Consider the following 27,597-nt stretch of genomic DNA (forward strand, 5'->3'; position numbering starts at 1 on the left):
AATGTGAGGAAAAATTCTCTTACGTGGTATTCCTTGATTGGATGCATATAGCTGCTTTACTAATCTTCACTATAAAGTGGAGCAGAAGTAGGGTACAACTATAGCACATGGGTAGGAGAAATGCTAGTTTCAAGCGTACTGCTTAAACTGAGCATTAGACGTATTTCAGTTAGACGGATTGTGAAAATCAGTCTAATGAAATAGGTCAACTCCTTCTAATGAAAAACTTCTATTAGACCGCCTGGTCTAATAGAATTAGACTCGCGTCTAATTACAATAACCATTAGACCGACACGTCTAACTCCACTAAGTTAGACTGGCACGTCTAATTCCGGTTCTACCTCAGACTTGTCTGAAGGAGTTAGACGCACGTCTAACTTTCACTAATTAGACTACCCGTCTAATTATACAATAACCATTAGACCGGCACGTCTAACTCCGATGAGTTAGACTGGCACGTCTAATTCCGGTTCTACCTCAGACTTGTCTGAATGAGTTAGACGCACGTCTAACTTTCACTAATTAGACTACCCGTCTAATTATACAATAACCATTAGACCGACACATCTAACTCCGATGAGTTAGACTGGCACGTCTAATTCCGGTTCTACCTCAGACTTGTCTGAAGGAGTTAGACGCACGTCTAACTTTCACTAATTAGACTACCCGTCTAATTATACAATAACCATTAGACCGGCACGTCTAACTCCGATGAGTTAGACTAGCACGTCTATTTCAGGTTCTACCTCAGACTTGTCTGAAGGAGTTAGACGCACGTCTAATTTTCACTAATTAGACTATCCGTCTAATTATACAATAACCATTAGACCGGCACGTCTAACTCCGATGAGTTTGACTGACACGTCTAATTCCGGTTCTACCTCAGACTTGTCTAAAGGAGTTAGACGCACGTCTAACTTTTCACTAATTAGACTATCCGTCTAATTATTCACATCTATTAGACTTACACGTCTAACTCCGATGAGTTAGACTGTACGTCTAATTCTATTAGACTCACGTCTAATTCTGTGTATTCATTAGACTTTCGTCTAATTATTTACATCTATTAGACTTACACGTCTAACTCCAATGAGTTAGACTGTACGCCTAATTCCGTGTATTCATTAGACTTGCGTCTAATTCTTTACATCTATTAGACTTACATGTCTAACTCCGATGAGTTAGATTGTACGCTAATTCTATTAGATTCACGTCTAATTCTGTGTATTCATTAGACCATCCGTCTAATTCTTTACACATCTATTAGACTTACACGTCTAACTCCGATGAGTTAGACTGTACGTCTAATTCTGAGTATATTAGACTGTACGTCTAATTCTATTAGACTCACGTCTAATTCCGTGTATTCATTAGACGTTCGTCTAATTCTTTACATCTATTAGACTTACACGTCTAACTCCGATGAGTTAGACTGTACGTCTAATTCCGAGTATATTAGACTGTACGTCTAATTTTATGCGAATGAAAATCAACATTGGTCTAATGACCCTCATTAGATCCAAGTCTAATGATGTATTGTCTCAATACACCTGTATCGAAACTCATAAATTATTTCATCATCAAAATATCAGAGGGTAAATTATTTCAACACTTAGTCAAAATAATTTGACCCAACAATTTCCCCCTTTTTGATGAAGAAATTGCAAACATGCATACATATATCACAACATGCATTCATCATACAAACAAACAAATACTTTGTTCACTTACATAATTCATCCAGAAACTAGTATTCGAGAAACCATCAAGAAACAAGGTTTAATAAAGTTAAAATAGAGTAAAAGAAGAGAAATCATTGTTCTTCCCTTTTAACTCGAGGATCGGTTGGACTCATCTCTTGGCCAGGAAGCATGTTCATGAAATGAGGATAACCGCGACCACCACGACCACCTGCACTTGATCTTCCTCCACGTTCACCAGCACTGGCACGTCCACCTTGATCAACATTTGATAGCCTACTCCGGCCACCACCACTTCTTCCTCCACGCTCAGCACCGCTTCGACCACCACCTCTCTTAGTTGGCCTAGGATTGTCATCAGAATTTGGAGCTCGCCTGGATCTTGTCCCGGTTGACACACCATCATTTCTCCTGTTTGACTCACCTTGAATTGGTTGAGGTTGAGCACCTTCAGCATTGGCCTATGCATCCTCCTTTGCTTGAAACTTCCTAGCAATGGTGTCAGCAAATTCCTGAAGTTCCTTGTCGTTCCTTCTCATGCAGCCCTGCATTTCTACCATTTGATTCTTCACCAGACAGAATTCCTCCATTGTTTCATTGTGGCGTTCATCGTTGATATGCCTCTCAATGTCAAATAGCTCACTTTGACGGCTGAAGAGATCTTTTTCAAACTTTGAGAAGTTTACATTAGCAATGTGGGTCTCATAAGTGTTCTTCTTCAAGGTTTTATCCAGCTTAGTGAGGATCTTGAGGATATTGCCAAAATTCGCTCTTTCTTCTTCCCTAGAGTTCATTGTCTGACACATGGTCTTCTGAATTGAGGAGATCATAGTCCTCATAAATCTAAGAACTTTGTTTCCTCCAGTAGATGACTCTTCGTAAGACGACACTTCTTCAGATTCAGCTGCCATACTTTGAATCGGCTCAAAGTTTGTATGAACCTGCAAAGATTGCTCCGGCTGATTCATTTCAGCATTCTTAGCAGCTTTTTCTCGTGCCTCTTCTTCAATTTCTTTTTCTGCCCTTTCAAATCTTTCAAGCAAATTTCCAGAATAGTGACGGGGAATGCTGATGTTTTCGTGAACACTTCCCACAATGCCATCGGGAAATAAGTGGGGCTTCACAAACGTTGGTTGCTCATCTTGTTCCTCCTCTGAAGAGGAACTTTCTTCTTCATTGTCTTTCTCTTTTGAGGGTTCCCCCTCAGTTCTTGCAGTCTCTGGCTGAGTGGCCTCGACCAGTTTTTCTTGAACAACCTCTGTCGCAACAGGGGTTAAAATCACTTCTTCTTCAATAGGAGCTTTCAAAGCCTCCTCAGTCACATCTTCTATGATGACTTCTTTATTATTTGTCTCAAGAGCTTGTTCAGGCTCTTGAACATTCACACCTCCTTCTTCTTCATTCGGAAGTCCTTGGACAGGTTGATCTAGAATGCGTCTCTCTTCGGCAGAAAGATTCCCGAATTCAATCAGGAGAGCAGCATCTAGCTCATCATTATCAGCATCTTGAGTGTCCATATCTTCTTCTTCGTTGAGAGGTTCTACGCCAGAGCAATCAGCGCCATGAATGTATCTAGAAGCAGCAGTGACATAGCTTTCCAGGATATCATTCAACTTTTTCAACACTTTTGCTTCAACATCAGCTCATTTTGCATCAGGGTTGAAGTTAGCTTTCCTGGCTTCATAAATTGGAAAGAGAGCTTTTCCAAGAATACAAGATTTCACCAGTTCTCTTTTATTCAGAGCTTCACCCACATCTGAAGTTCTTGCCCATTTCAAGACTTTCTTCTCATTTGCCACCCTCCTCTTCCATTCTTTTGCTATGGCAGCGTTAGACAGAGAGTCATTGTATTTGGAGGACAGCCTCTCCATGGACCAGGAGTCATAGATTTCCAACTTTTCAGCAGAAAGAACTTTCACTTGATCCAGAATAAGGTCAGCGATACCTCTTGCTTCAGATACCTTCTCAGGAGCTTGAATTTCAATGGATTTTCCTTTTCCAACAACCTCTACGGGTTTTGGAACTGGTCTAGGTTCACCAATCACAATTCCTTTTATCCCTTTTCTGGACCGCAACAGCTCAAAGGAAGATTGAGGTTTCAAGTAGAACTCAGCATGAGGCTCTCTACAAACAATCTTTCCGACCACCAAGGAATCTTTGGGAGCAGGAATGTTGGGTTCACCAGCAACAAGGGTACGAACAACACCTTGTTCTGGTTGTGACGACTCTGTAGCACCGATGGCTACATGATCAGATTGCATAACAGGAGACTCGGTTCTGTCAACAGTTTCATCATTTGGACCGGCTGACTCAACAGCAGGCCCTTCAGCAGATTCTCTCAAAGGAGAGAAAACAGATTCAGCTTGTTCCACTTCGGGAACATCAAATTTTGGCACAGCAGCCAAAGATTTGGAAGACTTTACCTTAGCAGATTTAGACGCGCGGGGCGCCTTAGTCTTCTTCTCCTTTGAGGCACAGGACTTCGAAGGTTTCCTCAAATATGTTGAGGGAGTGGATAACGATGTCATTGGGGTTGCAGTAAGTACGCATGGACCTTGCTTCACCCTTAAATCAACGGATTAGGAGTCCTTCTAATTTGGACTTTTCATACTGGAGGAACTGGCCTCCGATTCGTTCACAGTTTTGGTTCTTTTTGCCCCTGTTGACAGAACAGAAGTAGAGGGCTTTGATCGAGTGGAAGGCTTTCCACCTGTCTGGTAACTAGAAGCACCAGATGCAGACTCTAGGTTTCTCTTCAACCTCGTCAGCGTGCTAGCCACCGTAAAAGCAGTGAAAACTCTTAGAGAGTTGATCTGCGTCGGTTCACCAACGGGAACCCCCAAGTACTTCAACAGGTGACTTAGTTGAGCCGCATACGTGATACTCTCCTTGTTCGTCTGGCTGATAGAGTAACACAGATTCTGAAACAGGGTATGAGCCCAGTTTACCTGGATCCCTTTAGAAATGGCGCACATATATTCAAAACGGTCTTGACTATAGAGATTGAAGGAGCCAGCCTTCCCTTGCAACGCCTTTGCCACCACGTCGTTTAGAAGAATGAAGTGGTGTTTGAATACCTTCTTATATCCATTAACATGGATCTTAGAGCCGTCTGCGGAGAAAGTGGTCTTCATTTCCTCCATGATTTCTGAAGGGAGCACCAAGTCGAACAAATGACCCTCCGTCGGAAGTTCAAAGAACTCCGCATAAACTGCTTCGTCAAAAGAGATCTCCTTTCGGTTGACGGTTGCTACGATGGAATCATCCACCATAACTGTCGTCTTAAAGAACTCGCGAACTTCGTCTTCGTAGAAGATGAACGGTCCGCCCAGATACTTCCTTAACCCAGAATATTCTAGGGTTTGGAACATCTTCACCACCTCCGGTTGATCGAACGAATACACCGATGGAAAATCCACCTGCAAAGTACAGTGACCGAGAGTGATTTTCTTCACCATTTTTGAGAGAGTGTGAATCGACATGATATTTTAGAGAGATTTAGTGAGAGAAATGCAAGAAAGCTAGGGTTCTTAGAGATTTCGTGAGATTGAAAGTTTTCAAAATCATGCAGTAATGTCCTTATATAGGTGAAAAATGGAGATACATAATAACTGTCTATTCTAGGGGTATGGCCCATTAATAAATGTTAGACGTCATTTTTCAAGAAATCATCATTAAAAATGAGGGTATATCAGTCATTTTCTCTAAACTTGATAGACACGTGTCTTCATGTTATTAAGAGATGACTGTTTGATGTTTTGAGCGGGAAAAGCAGATAGCTCTCAACGTGGGACAGCTGTCCTTGATCAGTCTAATCGACACGTAGTTAGACGTTTTTCTTACTTCACAAATCCAATATAACACAGCGTCTATTAGACGGATGAGTGTATTAGACGCATACGTCTAATTCCGTGTTTATAACAAATTCGTCTAATGTTTATTAGACATGTACGTCTAATTCTGCATAAACACCACGTGTTAGACGTGTGTTTATTAGACGTGAGCATCCTTTTGCTCAAGACGTAAAAACGTCTAACGTCTATTAGACGTGTCCGTCTAATTGCGTAGGTATAAAACCTCAACATATAGACTTAGATGTATGGATTGTGAGCAAAAATACGTCTAAATACATATTGTCTCTTTTAGACACCCTTGTCTAATTAGACCGATTAAGGATATTCGTCCAGAGAATATCTTTAATTCCAAAGAAATTTTTCTTCTCATAATTACTATGGACATTAGAGTTTTATAAACAATTTTTGTGGTCCAAAGACCAAAAACATTTTTAACAGATAAAAACATTTATTCTTCCAGAATGGCAAGAGCCATTGTTGATCTTCCAAGCTGTGTACTTAGAGGAGTACTCTTCTAGCTTCCTTCCTGCTATCCTCCTGCATCACCTACAATATAAACTATTTACACATTTTGGTACCCAGACTTAATTGGGTGCTCGATCAATTAGTCCCTTAGGAATCCATATTTGAGTTATTCTAATGGATTTCCTATTTTGTGTTGTGATTAATGCATAAGATTTTGACTTAGCAGATGACTTCCTGCTAGCCACTGATCCTTTAACTTTTGAAGAAGATTTTTCTTTTAAAACTCCTTGACTTAGAGTCAGGTTTTAGATTACCAAACTTATTAGCCTTTTCTAGCTTATTCTTAAGCCAACTAATAGTAGGTGGAACATAAACTATTTCATTTTTGAAAGCAACTTCTTCATGAATAGGATCAGATTCATTGTCAGTCATACTTCCTTTGACTAAGTTTATAGGCTTAAACTTGTCATTTGGCTTTAACTTTTTGCAGGACAGGTTAGGATCATTGCTATCAAATCCCAATCCGAATCTAGATCCAGCAGGTTTCAACATGCTGATCTGATATTTGACAGCATCACCAGACCTTGTCCATGCACAAACAACATAGTTAAGCCTTTTGTTTTCAGATGTAAGAGTTTAAATCTGTTCCTTGAGTATCTCATTCTCAGATGAGATCTCTTCAATCTTCTTTTCAAGAACATGTGACTCTTCCTCTTTAGACAGATTTGGTTCATTTAAATCTGATGAAGATTTAGTTTCTTTTAGAGATTCTGCTATCTTTCTGTACTCGATGACCATGTCATCTAGTACAGCTACTAGTTGTTCCCTTAAAAACCTTTCGGAAGAGAAATCAAATACCTCAGTCTTCTGAGTTCCTTCCTCATCTTCTCTGGCCATGAAGCAAGCCACGTCTTCTTCATCACTTTCACTAGATGAAAAGTACGAACCACAACTGCTTCCTTTGTTCTTTAATGACCTTTAATGAGGAAGGAACATTAGCTTTAATGCCACATGACCTTCTTCATCATTCCGATGCATAATGACCTTTAATGCCACAATTAAAACAAGTAACATTAGCTTTAGATTTTTTATTATCATTAGAATTTGAAGAGTTTGAGTTAGAGTTGTTCTTCTTCATGAAGTCGCCAAACTTCTTCACGAAGAGAGACATGACATCGTTGCTCAGCTGTTGAGCTGCCATCTTCACGTCCGGAGCGGTTGGTGGTTCTTCAGCAGTCACCAACGCCTTGGCAATAATAACGGACGAGGGTTGATCTTCTTCCATCCTACAGTTCAGCTCGAACTCATAGGCCTTGAGATCAGCGAAGAGATCAAAGAGAGAGATCTTGTTCAGATCTTTGGATTCTCTCATCGCCATAGTCTTTATGTCCCATTCTCTTGGAAGAGCACGCATGACCTTGATAACAAACTCCCGGTTGCTATAGGTCTTGCCTAGGATGGACAGGGAGGAGACGATCTTGCTGAATCTGGTGTCGAAATCGTTCATTGTTTCACTAGGACGCATTTTGAAGCTGTCGAACTGTTGAGTGGCAACTATGATCTTGTTTTCCTTGGTTTGCTCGTTTCCCTCACACAGTTGAGTGAGTCTATCCCAGACCTCTTCGGTAGTGTCACATTCGATGATATATTTGAACATACTGTCGTCGAGAGATCTGTACAGAACATCAAGAGCCATGTTGTTGAGGTTATTCTGCCTCTTTTCATCAGCGGTCCAGTCGGCCTTTTCTTTATCAATCTTGATAGGGCCTTCTGTAACAACACTCCACATGTCATCATGAAGAGAAGAGATATGAGCACGAACTCTTTTCTTCCAAACAATGTAGTTTTCACGAGAGAAGGTTGGAATGGCTGTAGCACTGGCATCTTTGGGTATGTTCGACATATTTCAGAAAAGGCTTGAGAATATAAATAGGGCTCTGATACCAATTGATAGGATCGGCTTTATCGATAGAGACGGGGGTCTGGCTAAGGATGAAGGCTTATGAAAAACGGTTTGATAGAAATCATGTTAGGGATTAATATCTCTTTCTATTCTACGCAAACTTGTGTAAATACTTGAAATAGATTCAAGGCGGAATTGTTTACTTGGGTTTGAAGCACAAGATGAAATATGAAAAGATGAAAGAAATGAAGAACACAACAGTTTGTTTATGGATGTTCGGAGAAACTCTCCTACGTCACCCCTTCTTCCAACCACCGGAAAGATTCACTATAATATGATGAGAATCAAATACAGATTACACACACTTAGCTAACTATTGAACAGAACACTTTCTGTTCAATTACAAGATAAAGAATATCACTCAGCTAAAGGTGTTTTGATTCTACCTCTCTATCTCGATTCACACACAGTACAATCAGAAAGAAGCTTCATAGAGTAAGTTCAGTAAGCAAGATGATTGAGTAGTTTCTCTCTCTGCAAAATCAGATTGCTTGTTCGTTTGTATACGCTTGAAAAACGATAAGATACTTCGTCTGTTGTCCTTAGAATTTGTTAAATACTTAGCAGGAGCTAACGGTCGAATCTTCAAGAATGATATGTGGCACTCTTCCATTGGAAAGCCTCCATTGTACACAGCAGGTTCTAAGCACAAGGATCGTGGCCGTACAGAACTGGTAGTGCGCCGAATATTCCATCAGGGATGTACCTGCAAAACGGGTAATGTGAGGAAAATTCTCTTACGTGGCATTCCTTGATTGGATGCATATAGTTGTTGTACTAATCTTCACTAGAAAGTGGAGTAGAAGTAGGGTACAGCTATAGCACGTGGGTAGGAGAAATGCTAGATTCAAGCGTACTGCTTAAACTGAGCATTAGACGTATTGTGAAAATCAGTCTAATGAAATAGTTCAACTCCTTCTAATTAAAAACGTCTATTAGACCGCCTGATCTAATAGAATTAGACTCGCGTCTAATTACAATAACCATTAGACTGGCACGTCTAACTCCACTGAGTTAGACTGGCACGTCTAATTCCGGTTCTACCTCAGACTTGTCTGAAGGAGTTAGACGCACGTCTAACTTTCACTAATTAGACTACCCGTCTAATTATACAATAACCATTAGACCGGCACGTCTAACTCCGATGAGTTAGACTGGCACGTCTAATTCCGTTTCTACCTCAGACTTGTCTGAAGGAGTTAGACGCCCGTCTAACTTTCACTAATTAGACTACCCGTCTAATTATACAATAACCATTAGACCGGCACGTCTAACTCTAATAAGTTAGACTGGCACATCTAACTCCAATGAGTTAGACTGGCACGTCTAATTCCGGTTCTACCTCAGACTTTCTGAAAGAGTTAGACGCACGTCGAACTTTCACTAATTAGACTACCCGTCTAATTATACAATAACCATTAGACCGGCACGTCTAACTCCGATGAGTTAGACTGGCACGTCTAATTCCAGTTCTACCTCAGACTTGTCTGAATGAGTTAGGCGCACGTCTAACTTTCACTAATTAGACATCCCGTCTAATTATACAATAACCATTAGACCGGCACGTCTAACTCCAATGAGTGAGACTGGCACGTCTAATTCTGGTTCTACCTCACACTTGTCTGAAGGAGTTAGATGCACGTCTAACTTTCACTAATTAGACTACCCGTCTAATTATTCACATCTATTAGACTTACACGTCTAACTCCGATGAGTTAGACTGTACGTCTAATTCTATTAGACTCACGTCTAATTCCGTGTATTCATTAGACTTTCGTCTAATTCTTTACATCTATTAGACTTACACGTCTAACTCCGATGAGTTAGACTGTACGTCTAATTCTATTAGACTCACGTCTAATTCCGTATATTCATTAGACTTGCGTCTAATTCTTTACATCTATTAGACTTACACGTCTAACTCCGATCAGTTAGATTGTACGTCTAATTCTGTGTATTCATTAGACCATCCGTCTAATTCTTTACACATCTATTAGACTTACACGTCTAACTCCGATGAGTTAGACTGTACGTCTAATTCCGAGTATATTAGACTGTACGTCTAATTCTATTAGACTCACATCTAATTCCGTGTATTCATTAGACTTTCGTCTAATTCTTTATATCTATTAGACTTACACGTCTAACTCCGATGAATTAGACTGTATGTCTAATTCCGAGTATATTAGACTGTACGTCTAATTTTTTGCAAATAAAAATCAACATCGCTCTAATGACCCTCATTAGATCCAAGTCTAATGATGTATTGTCTCAATACACCTGTATCGAAACTCATAAATTATTTCATCATCAAAATATCAGAGGGTAAATTATTTCAACACTTAGTTAAAATAATTTGACCCAACACACGCCATTACCACTCATAAAAACAAAGACACTCTAGTTAAAGAAGGAAATGATGAAACCCCTGAATTTGTGAGCAAGAAAAACGATGTCAACTTTGGAAAAGCTCTAGGTATGCCTTCTTTCACTATAGCTTCTAATTCTATTAAGATAAATGTGAACGAAGATAATAGTAAAAACAAAATACATACTGATTGCCCAAATAAACAAAAATTTTAAAAAATAGTTTTGTTATTGATTCTTTGGGGAATCATAATCAATTTGAGAAAATGGGTAAGTCATAGGGGAAAAAGGAAACTATAATAATATAGAGGGGACCAGCAAGAAAAAAAGCACAAGGGAACAAAAGGAAAACAATGTTGGTCTTGAAGAAATCAGGGTTGGAAAAAAGGTGAAAATAATGCAGGAAAAAGAAAACTGGGAAAACCCATGAGAAAGTAAAAGACAAATGGAGGGTTTATTTCAATAAGAGGGCAACCTCAAAGGGCTGAGAAACCATATTTTAAGGATGCTAATGCAAACTAAGAATGGGGAAATGATTCTCAACAAAGAAAGGACTTAGTAAATCATTGTTCAGTTAAATCTGCATTACCTCCAAGATTGGAACCTTGTAAGAAAGAGAAGTATGACATTATTGTTATATGGTCGGTCAACACAATGAAAGAGTTGACAATATGTACTAAGACAAAGGTTTATATTCTGAAGAATAATCCAAATTGGCAGGTTGTTATAATCTGGAAGAAGAATCTAGAGACAAAGTAGGGCCAAAACTTAGCAAAAGAAAGTGAAAGAAAAATCCCAGAAAAGGGACATATTTTCCTAGTTGCGTTCAAAGAAAATATGGAAAAACTGGAAAAAATTTCCTTTGAGTTCAAGCTACCATCTGTCGTGGAAGAAAAATGCATTTGATCATCGAATATGTGATAATGGGTAACTATATCAGGAAAAACTTGCCACTTTCGAAGTCACCAAGGAAGAACTCATGAAACAATGGGGAAAAACATGTCTGATGAAGGTCAAATCTAACAGTCACAGCATGTATTTCCTAAAATTTGATCAAGAGGCTAATCTTGAGAAAATTTTGGAGCTGGTACATACGCACATAGGGAAAGAATGCATGAAGCTCTAAAAATGGAAGAAGGGTACGAGCTATGAAAGTATTCCAAAAGAATCAGTACAAATCTGGTTCAAGTTATGAAATATCTCTCCCTACATTTACAACGCGGAAGCCTTAAACATTTCGCTAGCCTTCTCAAAAACCCGCTATACATGGATAAAATCACTAAGGAAAAAAAATCTCACATACGCTAGGATGAGCGTTGAAGTTCAACCCAGGAGCGTTATCCCCGACGAAATTACAGTGGTGGATCGAAAGGGAAATGCTACCAAGATGAGCATACACTGTGAATGACGACTGTACAGATGCGTGAACTACAATACCTTTAAACATTTTATAGTGAGATTCCCTAAATCAATGGTCAACCATAAACAAAACCAATAACAACAAAAGCGAAATGGAGAAGTCAAGTAATAGAAGGTTCCTAGTGCAGATGAAATAGAAGTGGAAAAACAAGCAACAAACGAAAGCAATGCCAAAGGAAAAGTAGTTTAGAAATCAGGTAAGGAACAAAAAGAAATCAAACACAAGAAAAGGGAAGTAAAAAGAAAAGGAAAATGTGAGAAAAGCCGAACCACCAAAGGAAACCGAAAATGCAGAAAAGGGTAATCCGGAAACACAACAGATCCCAAAAGTCAGGAAACAAAGAAACCATAGACGAAAGAACTTTCAAATCCTCTTCCTAATGAAACAGTTCAAGCCCAACACAAACGAGAGGTACGCAACATCCTAGACGTGTAATTCCATACAAACCACATGTATGGAGGAAGATTGTAGGGAAAGAAAATGAAAAAATAAACACGTTGTCAACCTTTCTTCATTAATATAATGACATGGAATATTAGGGGGCTCAATGACCCCACAAAAGGAAGGAAGTCAAAAGAATGATTGAAAGGCAAGAAATCATAATTATGGGTATACTAGAGACAAGAATAAGGCACAATCAAATTGATACTGTCAATAAATGCTATTTTGGAAGTGGCTGGTCTAATATTCACAATTCAGATGGCTGTAAAAGTATAATCTGGGTTGGCTGAAATAATAGCCTAGTTGAGGTCAAGGAGTTATTCGACAGTAAACAAGTCATCATGGTGGAGATTGTTAGTAGGATAACAAAGGTTAAATACTACTTTGCTTTTATCTATGAAAGTAGTGTAGGAAAAAGAAGGCAGTGATGGAAAGAGCTCAAGAGTAAAGTCGCTGATGATGAACCTTGGATCCTAATGGGCGAATTTAATGTCACCAAATTCGGCTAAGGAAAAGAAACGGAAATGGGGATCACACAAGACATGTTGGATTTCAATAATCCATTAGAGGCATCAACTATATCGAACCTTCAAGTTCAGGTAATCTATTTTCCTAATTAGCTTCTAGAGGATTATAGGAAATGAGGAAGAATCACATTGATCGTGGGTTGATCAATGAGAGATGGATAGATCTATACCCAAGAAGCTAGATACAGGTTCTACAACTAGGTATCTCTGATCGTTGCCCGTTGAAAATTTTCTAGTAAAGATAAAAAGACTAAAGAGGTCTTTCAAATTCTTTAATTTCTAAATGAAAGACAAATAATTCAAATGAGTACTGACGGAAACCTAGAATACTAGTATCAACAAGACATATGTTTAAAGTTTGTAAAAAACTCAGAATCCTAAAAAGTAAGCTCAACAAGTTCGATGGGAAGAATTACATCTGTGTATCAAAAAGGGTAGAGGAAGCATGAGTAAAATTGGAGAATATTCAAGGCAAAAGTTTGAGAATACAAAACCTTCCTAACAATCAAGTTGATGAGAAAGAAGCCCTAACAAGTTTCAGAGAACTCTACTCAAAAGAAGAAAGTTTCTTCAAGCAGAAGTATAGAGAAAGTTGACTTTCTTTGGGAGACAAAAATATTGACTTCTTCTACAGGAAATTTGCAACTCAAAACTTTAGCTTGAAGTTAGCATCTGTCTACCCACGATCAACTAGTTGTACACTACTTCTGCTCCACTCATCCGTGCAGATCAGTACGACAACCAATTGCATCCAATGAATGAATGTCACGTAAGTAAATATTCTTTCCACTACTTGTTCCTTACAGGACAATTCTAGAAGAATATTCGGCGCACTACCAGATTGGTACGGTCACGCTCTTTGTGCACAGAGTCTGTTGTACTCGTGTACTATGGAGGTTTTCTAATGGATGCTTGCCACGTTTCAAAGATGAAGATTCGACCATTGGTATTTGTCTTTTATTTAAAGATCCTCAAGGACAACGGACGAACTGCCGATCACATACACTCTATCTTACGAATTGCTTACTTGTTGATTTTGTACTTCATCCTCAAGAGAGAGAAAGAATCAAAACAATATCTAGCTGAGTGATATTCTTAAACATTCTGTAAGTTGAACAGGGTATGTTCTGTTCAACAGTTACCTAGAAATAAAACTGTATTTGATTTAAAGAAAGTATAGTGAATCCTTCCGGTGGTTGGAAGAAGGAGTGACGTAGGAGAGTTTGCTCTGAACATCCATAAACAAATTGTTGTGTCATTTACATTATGTCTTCCTCTCTTTTATCGGTTCTTAGATTCAAACATGAGCAAACGTTTCCACACTTGAATCGCTTCAAGAGTTTGCAAGGGTTTGTGAAGAATAAAAAGTGATATTAATCCCTAATAGGATTTCAATCAAAACGTTTTCCAGAAGTTGTCATCAATAGTTGAACCCCCATCTCTATTGGTGCCACCGATCCTATCACTACGTTTCCCTATAAACCTTGTATAAAGGAGTTAGGCTTCCACGTCTAACTACGTATGACGTCTAAGATAGCCTACTTTAGACCACGTCTAAAGTAGCATAGTCTTATATATGAACATGCACAAAACAAATAGACAACTTAGATTTATTCTTTTTAAACATCATCAAAATTACGTTTTTAAGATAATGTTCCAGATCATAGTTTTTGTCTATTTCAAGTTAATTATTTCTCACTTAATTAACTCTTTTCTTTACTTTGTTTTAATTTTTCCCAACACCTTCCCTCATAAAAATTGATTGATCACAGTCATAAACGTCGATACACCATTCTTTTAGTCGCACTACACACAATACTCAATGCTGCATATTGAGGTTGATGGGGGCATAAATGTCATTAACTCTACTCCATGTGATCATATATTTGTCCTCCACACCTCAAGTAATAATCCTTAAAGGTTATATAAAAATAAAAGTCTTATGGATCATTAGCAAATTGTGCATAGTGTGTTGAAAACTTACTAGCGAGATGACAATCAGCAATTTGTAATCCTTACTATATGTCCTAGAGAATTCGACTAGTCTTCTTATTTGCATAAAACAATTTGCATTAATCTCCTGCAAAATACGTGTGAATTATACAATAAACGTGATGAGAATTATACAATATACCACACCAATTTATTGAAGAATGAAGTATACATGATTAGTGAGACCGATATATCTCTTCAGCAATGTATTGAAAAACAAATAGTCTATTTTTCTAGTATTGACATCCACCAATTCAAATTCATTTTTTTTCAATCAAATTCTTCAACTTATTCAGCAGTTCCGGTTCAAGTTTTAGCATAGGATTGACCTTGATTAGATCATTGACCCTCATTTTTTTCTAGAAGGGTTGGTGAAGGGAGTAAGTAGTTACGACTCCACCTCTCTCTCTTATATTGGGTTGCACTCTTCTTCACTTCCATCACATTCTCCTCCACCTTCTTCATGTCCTCCACCTTCTTCTTGTCCTCCCCATCCACATCCACCTTGTTCTTCTCCACCTTCACCTTCTTATTCTCCTTCACCTTCTTCTTGTCGGTCTTCTTCTTATTATCCACATCCTCCTTCACCAAATCCTTCTTCTTATCCACCACTAGATCATAAATCTTCTCGACATCCTCCTCTTCATAATTCTCCTAGACATTAGAAAAAATTAGACAAAAAGTGTGAAGCTTACAAAAAACGTGAAGGCATACAAAAATCGTGAAGGTGAACTGTACATACATTGTTCTTGTCATTCTTCATCTTATTCTCTACATTCACCTTTACCAAATATTTCTTCTTCTCCACCACCAGATCATCAATCTTCTCCACATCTTCCTCGTCAGCCTTCTCCTGCACATTAGAAAATATTAGACAAATAACGTGAAGGTATACAAAAAGCGTGAGTGTGAATTGTACATACATCATCCTTCTCCTCTACCTTCACCTTCTTCTTGTCGTTATTCTTCTTATTCTCCACCTTCACCTTCTTCTTGTCCTTCTTAATCTTATTCTCCACATCCTCCTTCATCAGATCCTCCACCTTCTCCACTACCACATCCTCCTTCAACACCATATCCTCTTCATTGTCTTCCTCAATCTTCTTTTTCTTGTCTTCCTCATCAATCTATTCTTTCACATTGAAAAAAATTAGATAAAAAGTGTGAAGTTGAGTTATACATACCTTCTTCTTCTCATTCTTCTTCTTATTCTCTACTTCTTTCTCCTTCTCCACCAATACATTCACATTCACTAGATCCTCCACCACCACATCTTCCACCTTCTCCACCATCACATTCTCCTTCTTCTCCACCACTACATCCTCCTTCACCAAATCCTTCTTCTTTTCCAGCACTAGATCATCGATCTTCTCCACATTTTCCTCCTCAATCTTCTCCCGCACATTGGATTTTTTGACAAAAAAGCTTGAAGGTATACGAAAAGAATGAATGTAAATTTTACATATTTCATCCTTTCCTCCACCTTATCTATAATCACATCATCATCCTTCTACACCAACACATCATCCTTCAGTACCACATCCTCCTCCTTGTCTTCCTCAATCTTTTTATTGTCTATCTCATCAATCTTCTCTTGTACATTGGAAAATTTTAGACAAAAAGCGTGAAGGTGAGTTATACATACCTTCTTCCTTCTTCTCGCTCTTCTTCTTATTATTTACATCCTTCTCTTACTCCATTTCCACCACCCCATCCTCCTCATTCTCCACCACCACATCCTCCTCATTCTCTACCAATACTTGTTGGGTTTTGTTACTCATTATTAACAAAGAACATGATGTTTGAGTTTTGTTTATGTATCAAATAATTGATAATTAACTGTTTCCAAAAAGTTGCTTCAATATGGCCAAATACACTCATTTGTTACATGAAACTAAAATTACAAAGTTTTGAGCCTAAATCATAAGGACTTATCCAATATGTCTGTTGGTTAAATTGTTAGGAACAAAACCTATAGTGTTGTATTTGTAGTAAAATAGTGTAGTTAGTTCATGATCCAATTTGTATAATTATACACACGAGTGTAGCTTAATTTGGTGATCACGTGTTTATCTTTATATTGTAAGTGAGTGTTTATGTAGACTATGTATAGTATATTGTTTTTGTTACAATACAATAAAGTAGAGAATATAATAAGTTATGCATTGATTTTTTTTGACAGATTCTCATATCATTGATGAGCCATTCTTTCATGTACAAATGTTATGGCTGAGATACTAGAAATGACATAACCTTCAATTTGATTATTCTATCCTGGGCACAACAGGTGGATAGTGGGATCATGTTAGGGATCATACAACTAACCAAAGAAATGTTGTTTACGAGAATGCAAACAACTAACCCAACAAGTGTTGATTTCGAGAAGGCAGTTAATGCCCCTACTCCCAATATTGATCCACTCTTCAATCCTTGGGCTTTAGAGAAGGTTTGTTGATATAATGCAATTTCTTATGTAATTGCCTCAAAATTAGTAGGCTGTAATCTTTAACTTGTAAAATTGCATCATGTTTACTTTGAGTTTATGTAATGTTTCTTTATGTAATCTAGTAATTAGTATGTAATCTTGTTATATAATATGCTTGAACATGTATACTTCACAATGTTTCTGAGAAAAATTAATATAGTTAATTTTCTTTCGGTTTAAAGAACTAAATCAAGGTTTAACCATGTGTGCAGGAACAGCCTCAACCGAATCAGCTGAATCCATCAACAAGATTGGCTAAACCGAAATGCTCAACCTGATATATCCTCTCGGTAAAATAGAATCGGTTCAAACATATTCGAAGTCAAGCCGGATCGGCTCAAACTCAGGCCCGGCTAGAAGTGCTAACCGATAAGTTTCGGCTGGCTCATCGCATTGAAAATCATAAGGTCAACGGGAAGATTATTCAAAGTGATGAATAATCTGAAGATAACGTGATGAAAATATCTTGGGAATATACAAAAGAAGGTTATGAGATAAAGCATGCGGAAATCTAATGAGTGCAGATTTTATCCAAGCTCACAAGCAACCTTCACGGTGCAGGCGGCCGCCCTTATGCATGGCTGCCATGTGTACAAAAAGCAAAGCTAGCTACTCTGTCCGGCTCGGCTACCTATGACCAATCAGCTAAAGAGTGAGAAATATGACCGTTGTCATATCTCCTATATAAGAGGAAGCCAAAGCATTGAAATATATACGCGCGCAACCAACTTTCTCTCACCTGATCAAGCTTGAAAAGCATCTGAAACATACCGAATCTACACAGTTCTTTTGATCAAAGTGAAACAGTTGTAAACGTTAAATATTCTGTTGTAAAAGTTTATTACATCACCGTGTGAGTGTTGTAAAGTGAACGACGAGCAGTAAATAAGACTCGATCGTATTGTGTATTGTGTTGTGGAATATTCCTTAGTAAATATTCTTCTCACTGTTTGAGAAGAAGGGGTGACGTAGGAGAGTTTGCTCCGAACATCCATAAAAATTTGTGTCTTGTGTTCTTCATTTATTTTCTATTACTAAACTAACTGAATCGGTCCTCTTTCTATCCCAACCGAACCGAATTCACTTCACCTAAATCATCTTCCTCATATTACCTTCTTTAACTGAATCTTGGTCAGTTGCTTCAGGTTGAAATAGACACTTCCGCCCTTGAACTCGGTTCAAGAGTCTGTGACAACCTGCGTAGTGTTAAGAACAGTTCTAATCTCTAACCGGATTAGTGCCAATTAGTGTGTGTTGTTGTAAGTGATCTCCCTTAGCCGGACCCCAGTCCCCTATCGGCGATCTCGATCCTAACAGTTTCAACCTTGGTCAGTTTTAACTAATTAACCTTGTCAAATTGTATCATCTAACAACTTGAAGACAGGGAAAGGAAAAGATATATATATATATATATATATATATGATTATATGAGCTAAATAAAAAGTTTCAATGGTTGATGCTTCAAGCTCTATTGACTGGCAAAGGCAATATTCAATGGTTACTTAACCTTTTTAAATGTTCTAGCATTTTGTGTGATGATTAGGCGATAAATTTTAAACTATTTGGTTTCTTTTTGTCTCTTCATCTATTTTAGGCAAAGGAAAACAACCTACCATTTGTGATCGATTTTAAAAACTTTTTTAATCGACGAGTTTTGAAAAATCTGAGACACTATTTAAGAAAGCTTATTTTGAAAATGTGATGGGAAATAATTTAAAGGTTTGACAATTTTGAGTTTATAAAACGAGGCTTTGTAAACAATTCTATAACTTACCATCCCGTCGAATCTGAAAGAGATTGGGAGTTTTTTAATGGGAAGTATGTCATAGGTCTACTTTAAAATTTTCAATATTAATTAACTTCATGACTAAAGAGTATCCACCTAATTTTAAAATTTTGAAAATTAAGAGAATTAGTTCGGCGTGTGGTTACGTATGGGAAAGAGTTTTTTAGACGTTATATCCCACAACTCCCTTAAGGTCTTTACTAGTTAATTTGGACCGTTTTTTTTTAATTCCTTACGCTTTACGATTTAAAATTTTCTATTTTTAACATTTACAGTGTTTGCATTAGATAAAGGGCAAGGAAGAAATAGACAAAAACAAAACTAAAAAAACTTAAACAAATAATCCACATATAGAGTTATCCTAAAGAAACAAAACTAAGAAAATTATTGATCAAAATTACATTGCCTTTGAGTATAGATTGATTTTTAAGAACTTTAGTGAATTAGAAAATATTATATAGAGGCTTCAAATTTGTTATTTTTTTATTTTTAAAAATTTTGAATTCAAGAGAACTCATAAGAGAAAAATCCTAAGTCTAAATTTGGGCTAGGATCAATTTTTAGTGAAGAGTTTGATTTTACATTTTTTCTAAGCTATGATCAAACAAGCGAAAAACTTTAACTAAGAAAATAAAAAAAAAAGTCAACAAAACAAACATAAATCTAATGAGTAGAAAATAAAAAATAAAAAATGGGTCGCGGCTAAGCCTCCACGGGCGAAGAATTAGTCATCGGTCAAGAATTGGACCCAACTCGGTGGATGCTGCCAATGTCGATCCTCTGTTAGTAGTAGTGGTCCTAGGTCGGGTGAAGCCATCATCGGTCCTCGGTAGTAGCAGCAAGCACAACAGTCCTTGGTCGGGTGCAGCAAGCATTGGTCCTCGATCGGTCAACAGGGCAAGTTGCGGCAGTCCTCGGTCGGGTGCAACAAGCATCGGTCCTCGGTCAGCACCAGCAAGCAATATCAATCCTCGGTTTCTAGGTGCAACCAGCGTCAGTCTTCACTCAGCAACAACGGTCCTAGGTCGGATGCAACAATCATCATTCCTCAGTCAGCAGCAACAAGCAAAAGTGGTCCTCGGTCGCTAAGTGCATAAAATGACATCTCTACTCTCAGTCAGGTGTGGTTTCCGGGTGCATAAATCAACAGCAAAGGGGATTCTTCGGTCGTAAGCGTCACAAAACCTAACCAGAAGTAGAACATGGCTAGATTTCTCGGTCGGATGCGCTTTGTAGCTTCTTGAGGCGCTGGAAGCGTCGGGGAAGTGTCGGCTTCAACGTGTGCAGAGGATCCTCGGTCGACTAACATCCGCGCGTGCTCCAGGATATATGTTTCTCCGTCGGAGGCTCTTCTAGTGCTCTCTAGGGCTCGTTCTTCTGGTTGTATGTGTCGCTACAGCAGCAAGGTCCGTTGCTCCTAATTTTCGATCTAGATCTTAACTAACTATAGTCTTTTCCAAATGGATTCCAAATAAAAAAACTTTATAACACTGTTAATAAACATGTACAAACAAATATATAAAATATTTAATAAGAATCTTTTATCACATAAACTTGAGTTTTTTATAATATTTTATTTATTTATTTTAGTAGTAATTTCTCTAAGCCAACGTGAATATTACAAATTTGTCTAACTAGGTAAATACAATAAATGTGATATTGTTTATAAGAGGCGCAATATACAACTTTGTTTTGTTGAACATTTATATTAATTAATTTTTTATTGTTAAAATTTATATTTATTGTAATTTTATCTCACTTTTTTACTCTTTGTCAATCTAAAATATAATTGAGGTAAACTTTATAACTGAGTTATTTTCATTTTTCTATACAACAAAAACAAATAAGATATTTTTTTTGTGTACAACCCAAAGCTAGTTGAGTAAAGGTCAAATATTTTATTATTTAATACCATAAAAGTTCATTTACTAAACCTCCTCGAAGAAATTATTATCCCTTAATCAAACTTGACAATTTGACCACAACTGCATCTTCCCTGATAGCAATGCGAAAAATTAAGCCCACACTTTATAGAACATGTGATCTCACACCAAGTATTCTTCTTATTTGTTACTATCGATCCATCATCAGATGCCAATATCAACGTAATCATACCTAACATACATACATAAAAAAAAATTATAAATATTTAAATTCATTAAGAATAATAAATATAAATAACTGGAAAATATATAGAGTATTAACTTTCGAATTGAGAACCTAACCTGACATAATAATAAACAAGAAACATAAAGTTAAGAAAACATTTTTCGTCATCTCTTTTTTAGGGATGCAAATAAATAAATAGTTTAAAATTATATCTCATTTTACAATATATATATATAGTGAAAATATATGAAATTTGGTCTTGTTTATTTAGATTTTGGAAACAAATATTTTATAATAATTTGATAAACATAGAAAAAAACAATTACCATAATCTAAAGATTTTAATAATCTATATTATTACTACATAATATATTAAGCAAATCTTTAATTAGATTCTTAAAAAAATTTAAGATAATATAATAAAAGTGAAAATTCTAAAATATAAACGGTCATTACTTTCTTAATCTAATTAATATTATTTTAAACAAAATATTCATGTAATAAAAAATTGATTTTTGTAATCTATATTATTTGGTAAATCTGTAATCATATTTTAATTTATTTTATAAATGTAATAAAAAAATTTTGATTTCATCAAATAGAAAGGGTACCATATACACCTATTTTTATAAACAAATCTTTTAGTCATTTACCATATTAAGTGAATAATAATTTAATAAAAATAAATTTTTATATTATATTTTCAGAATTATATACATGGTTAAGCAAAATTTTCATGTAATATAATTTTATTTATTGTAATTTATATAATTTAGTAAATTTTAAATTATATTTTAATTTATTTTTGAAGTATATTAAGTCACCCTAGATAGAAATTTAAGAAAAATAATTAATCCAAAGTCACTTTTTTAATATAATATAATATATATATATATATATATATATTAATTAGGTTGAGAAATATAATCTTTTTTTATTAATTATGAAATCTTTTATTCCTGGATATATAATATAAATATAAATATAAATATTTACCCTCTACATAATTATAACATAAAGTACTTGTTAAGTTTAATACAATAATTTATATAAAACAAATCTTATTATATATTATATTAATTTTTATGTATAATAAAAAAAGAATATTTATATTAATATTTTATATAATTTATAGTATTATATTTTATATATTTATATACAAAATAAAATAAATTTCTATAATATAAAAATATATTATGAGCAAGTAAATATAATTACATGTACAGAGAAAAGATATCAAAATATATATCAAAATATATATATATATATATATATATATATATATATATATATATATATATATATATATATATATATATATATATATATATATTTTGTTAGATAAATATATGAATAATTTATAATAGTTATATAATTATATATATATATATATATAAATAAACAAAATTGAGAAAAATAGATATGTATATAATAAAATATAATTTTTTATTATGGACTTGTATATATATAATTATGATAAATATATATAAATTGTTAGATAAATATATGAATAATTTATAATAGTTATATAATTATATATTTATATAAATAAACAAAATTGAGAAAAAATAGATATGTATATAATAAGATATAATTTTTTTTATTATGGACTTGTATATATTATGATAAATAAATAAATAAATAAATATATATATATATATATATATATTATATTATATTATATTATATTATATTATATTGAGTAACAAATTAGTATATAGAATATATATTTTTATTAATTTTTTTAATTAGGGTAAAAAAATATATTTTTACTAATAAAGACAAAAATATGGGTTCTTACCCATATATAGTAAGATAAAACAAAGGAGAAACAATAATGAGCAAAAAGTAATCATGCATATGGGTAATCTCCCAGGTTTAAGAGACATAAGTATCTTATTAGTACTTCTATACTAATTTTATATAGGGCCTATTTTAACACATCTTTAAATATAAATTATAAATTACATTGTATTCTCAGATGAACATTTTCATTGTACATAAATTATACATTTATTTTAATACTTCATACTTAATGTTTGAATGAGTCAAGATTAAGATTATTCATGGGAGTCTAACTAGAGACATGATTATTATAATAGTGCATTGATTATTAATTATAATAGCGCGTTGATTATAATGACCCAGATACATTCATTGATGTCGGATGACCCAAATACACTCGACGATACTGAATAACCAAGATGCATTACTCAATGTCAGAGATAGCTCATATGCATTACTTAATGTCATAGATGACCCAGATGCATTACTTAATGTCATAGATGACCCAAATGCATTTGTCGATATTGTAGGCCCAAATGCATTAGTCAATACAAGATGACCTAAATGCATTACTCAATATTAGAGATGACCTAATTGCATTAGTCAATGTTAGATGACCCAGATGCATTACTTAATACTAGAGATGGCCCAGATACATTCGTCAATGTGAGATGGATCAAATGCATTAGTCAATGCTGAATGACTCATATTCATTTTTCAATGTCATAGATGACCCATATGCATTAGTTAATGCTAGATGTGGCCCATATGCGTTAGTCAATTATAGTTTAACCATATGCATTAGTTAATACAAGATGACCCAGATACATTACTCATGCAAAAGATGACTCGGTTGCATTAGTAAATGCTAGATGGATTAGATACATTAGTCAATGTCCAGATGCATTACTCAATGTTAGATACGGTCCAGATGCATTACCTATTGCTAAAGATGACCCATATACATTAGTCAATGTCGGATGACCTAGATGCATTACTCAAATACTAGAGATAACCCAATTGTATTACTCAATACTATTGATATTGTAAGTACTAAAAATTTACATACCCAATTTATAGATTAAAAAATAATTATTTTAATTATTTTTTAATGCATAAAATCAAAATAATTAAAAGAAATGCCAAAATCTAATTAATTAGATTAATTATTGTAATAATTAAATCATAATTAATTAAGGATAATATTCAAGAAAAATTAAAATAATTTGGAATAATATTATACTCATTTTATTTCAAATTAATTTTTGAAAAATCAAAGGGGAAGTAAATAATTTAGGATAAATATTGTATCCTTTTTATTCCAAATAAATTATTTATTTAACCCAAAAATATACAAATAAATAAAATAAATTGGCAAAATATATGTCATATGTATTTTAAATATTTTGTATATTTTAAAGATTTAAAAAACAAGGCGAAAAGGGTGAAAGAAAATCAATTTCAAATAAACCATTAAGTTTAAATAAATATATATATATATATATTTGTGATCCAGTGCAGCCGAAACCCAAAAGGATCGATGTAGTAGGAACCATAGCCTTCAGATAGGTGTTGAATCCTTATCCAACACCCAGGAATGGACCGCGTAGCCCGGTGCAACGAAAGAAGACGTGTGAGCGAAGCAGTATATCGCCAAACGGCTGCTCCAATGCTATCTCCTCCAATGCGGACAAAATGCCCATGCGCTAACGGAACGCGGACGAAACAAATAGTGACCGCGCGCGCCCAAAAATGACATCGTTTTGGCTCTCTATCGACGCTCAAACGCAGAAACCCAAAAATGACGTCGTTTTACCATACGTCTTCGTCTTCCTTGCGATGCCGGAAATATTAGAACAACAATCATCTTTGATTTTTTAAAAATGGAACTGTGGTATTTCTCTACCTTTTGACCTCGTTCAAAAGTTGAAATCATTATTACCCTACTCCAATGATCATTTTCCATAAGTCTATGATCATAATCATGTCCTACATCGACGATTGGCCAGAAAACAACCAAAATACCATTATGACCGTTTGACTCAATGATTCTCCATTTACTTCTCAAATCGACCTTGAGAGGCTATAAATACCATCCTTTGATTAATCCTTAGACAAGAGATTCATTATCAAGCCTCCAATCAAAAGATTTCAGAAAACCGTCATTAAAGATTCAAGCTTTTGGATTTTCGAGAATTCTATGTAAGGCTTTAAATCTCATATCCATGCATCCTTAAAGCTTCCACAAGAGCCAATGAGTGTTCTCCAATTCTCAGTAAGCTCCTAATAATCCTTCAATTCAATCTTATAGTTTAAAACTAAAAATTTTACATTTTAATTTCCATAGGTTCATATACAAGTTTTTTTGTTAAAACCAAACCCGATCAATCGATCTAAAGCGGAAAACCTCAAATTTGAATTTGGAAAATCTTAAAATTGGGTTTTTTGTTCATGAGCTATTACTCAAATCCAATAACCTAAAGAGCTTCCCAACATATTTCTAATAATGTTGGGAACCTATTTGGACCAGTTCCAATCCATCCCGATCATGCTTGATTTTGTTGGAATCGGGATCGCCGAAGGAGACTAGGGGTCTTGCTAGGACGAATGCTTATACACATGTCGGATGATACTAACCCTATTAGAGGTTAATATCGGTCTCTATTCTTCGCAAACCATCACAAACTCTTGAACCGAGTTCAAGTGCGGAACTGTTTGTTTCAATTTGAAGCAAAAAGAAAATGAAAATGGAATAATGAAACACAAGACCTTCTTCTCGATCTCGAGAAGGATACTCTTCTCTACCTTGAAGAGAGTATTCACTAGTAGATTTGGTGAAATACAACACACTTGTACACAACCCAGTCGAACAGCCAGGACTTAGTTGTTTCCTACTTTCGAACTCTTAGCACACACACAACACTAGTTGATAGATACTCTATCAACTTACAAAGAACTTGATACAATAATTTTCGGTATGAAGACACTCTCTCACAGAAAATATGCTAAAACAAGAGTTTGTAAAGAGTTTTTATTAACAAGAGAGCTCAGATGATCTTCAAAGTCTGCTATGTTCTTCAAGTCTCTTGTTCTTCTATTCTTCCTTGAATCTTCTTATATATCCAAAGCACACACAACAACGGTCATATTTTCTCCAATGGGCATGTTGACTTCAAATGATACTAGTACTCTTTTGATTGGTGAAGCTTCAAAATTGGTACAGCAGAGAAGATCTTCTTTGATCTTGTTTGTTCTGTCTTTTAATTGATCAGTCTGAAGTAGGCTGACAGACATCTGCTCCCAAAAAGATTTTGGGTTGCTTTGCGAGACTGCTTAAGAATATTGGAGGTTATTATTTACAACTGGTGAGATTCAATCCCTAGTCACCCGTGTGATAGGCAGGAGTGATACCCATTGCACTACAACATCTTGTTGTTATCTTTAAAACAATTAATATACTTGAAATGACTTAGCAGATGTATATATATAGTTTAACTTATATACTTAATTGAACTTAGTTTTATTCATTCATTATTAAAACTTTTCATAGATTCTAACAATTATATTCTAACAGATTTAAAATCAAAGTTTTCATAAAAAATGAAATTTTCAAATTCTTGAATTGGTCAAAACGAACAACCATTGTTCATATTTTGGTTCCAATCAATCATATGAAACATAAGGAAGTTATTGACAATCTCATTACACTTCATTAAAACCGTAAAACCAAAACATGATTTTTATATCTAAACTATTTTGGTTAAATGGAACATCATCCTAGTCGAATGTCACATTAGGATGATGTTCATAATAATCCTAAGGGCTTTGTAAAGCTTCTCATTCCCTTGGATCAAAGGATCTGGTCCTTAATCAAAACCACAATACCTGAACTTTGATGTTCTTGTGGACTAAGGAACTTAACCAAGGTTCGATCAGGACCAAGAGATCCAACCAAGGATCTTTAATTAGGACGACCGAGAATTTTCAACATCCGTCCGAGGATTTTTAAACCTAAGACCAAGAGGTCTGACCGAGAACTTTCGATATCCGACCGAGGAATCTCGCACCCCACCGGGAATTCACAACCCAAAACCGATGAATATCGCACCCGACCGGGAATTCTCAAATCTAGGACTGATGAAATTAGTCCCAAGCTAACCTAATACCGGTGATTTTCGCACCCGACCGAGGGATTTCAGCACCCCGGCCAAGGATCTTAAAATCCTAACCGAGAAAATTCTAAGCCAAGACCAAGGGCATTAGGACATGATCGATAAAAATCACACATAGGACCGATGACACTAAGGTCTATTTGGTTGCACTTTTAATTTCTAATTTTTTTTAATTTTGGGATCCTAAATCATTTTCTCAAGATCCCAAAAAAATAAAAAATGATCTCAAAATATATTTAGAATTTTTTCAAAAAAATATTTTGATAAGAGATTGTTTGAGATTTATTTTTAAACCTTAATGCCTATGAACCTCCCCAATCAACGTCATCAGCAATAAGTGACCGGTGACCAACATTGAATGTTGAAGATTACGGTTTAATTATGATAAAAATTAATGCATTCAGCATTTAATATTAATCCAAAATTTTTATGTTCTAAAAGATTTTAATCTTAGTAGTTCATTGAATCATTGTTCTAAATTATAAAAATAATTTGGAAGGATAATGATCAATATATAAAGCGGACGATTA

The 27,597-nt window shown here is 35.3% G+C and overlaps 1 protein-coding gene across 1 annotated transcript; it reads right to left on the reverse strand.

The window, feature by feature from the left end:
• Nucleotides 1-15,068: 15,068 nt before the first annotated feature.
• Nucleotides 15,069-16,510, reverse strand: LOC124918068 (high mobility group nucleosome-binding domain-containing protein 5-like). The gene is made up of 5 exons (XM_047458352.1): nucleotides 16,425-16,510; nucleotides 15,914-16,154; nucleotides 15,653-15,856; nucleotides 15,472-15,582; nucleotides 15,069-15,383 (listed from the first exon to the last, which is right to left on the reverse strand). The coding sequence occupies exons 1-5, from the start codon at nucleotides 16,508-16,510 to the stop codon at nucleotides 15,069-15,071; spliced, it is 957 nt and encodes a 318-aa protein (XP_047314308.1).
• Nucleotides 16,511-27,597: the final 11,087 nt, after the last annotated feature.

This window comes from Impatiens glandulifera, chromosome 1 (assembly GCF_907164915.1).
Source record: "Impatiens glandulifera chromosome 1, dImpGla2.1, whole genome shotgun sequence".
Taxonomy (NCBI): domain Eukaryota; kingdom Viridiplantae; phylum Streptophyta; class Magnoliopsida; order Ericales; family Balsaminaceae; genus Impatiens; species Impatiens glandulifera.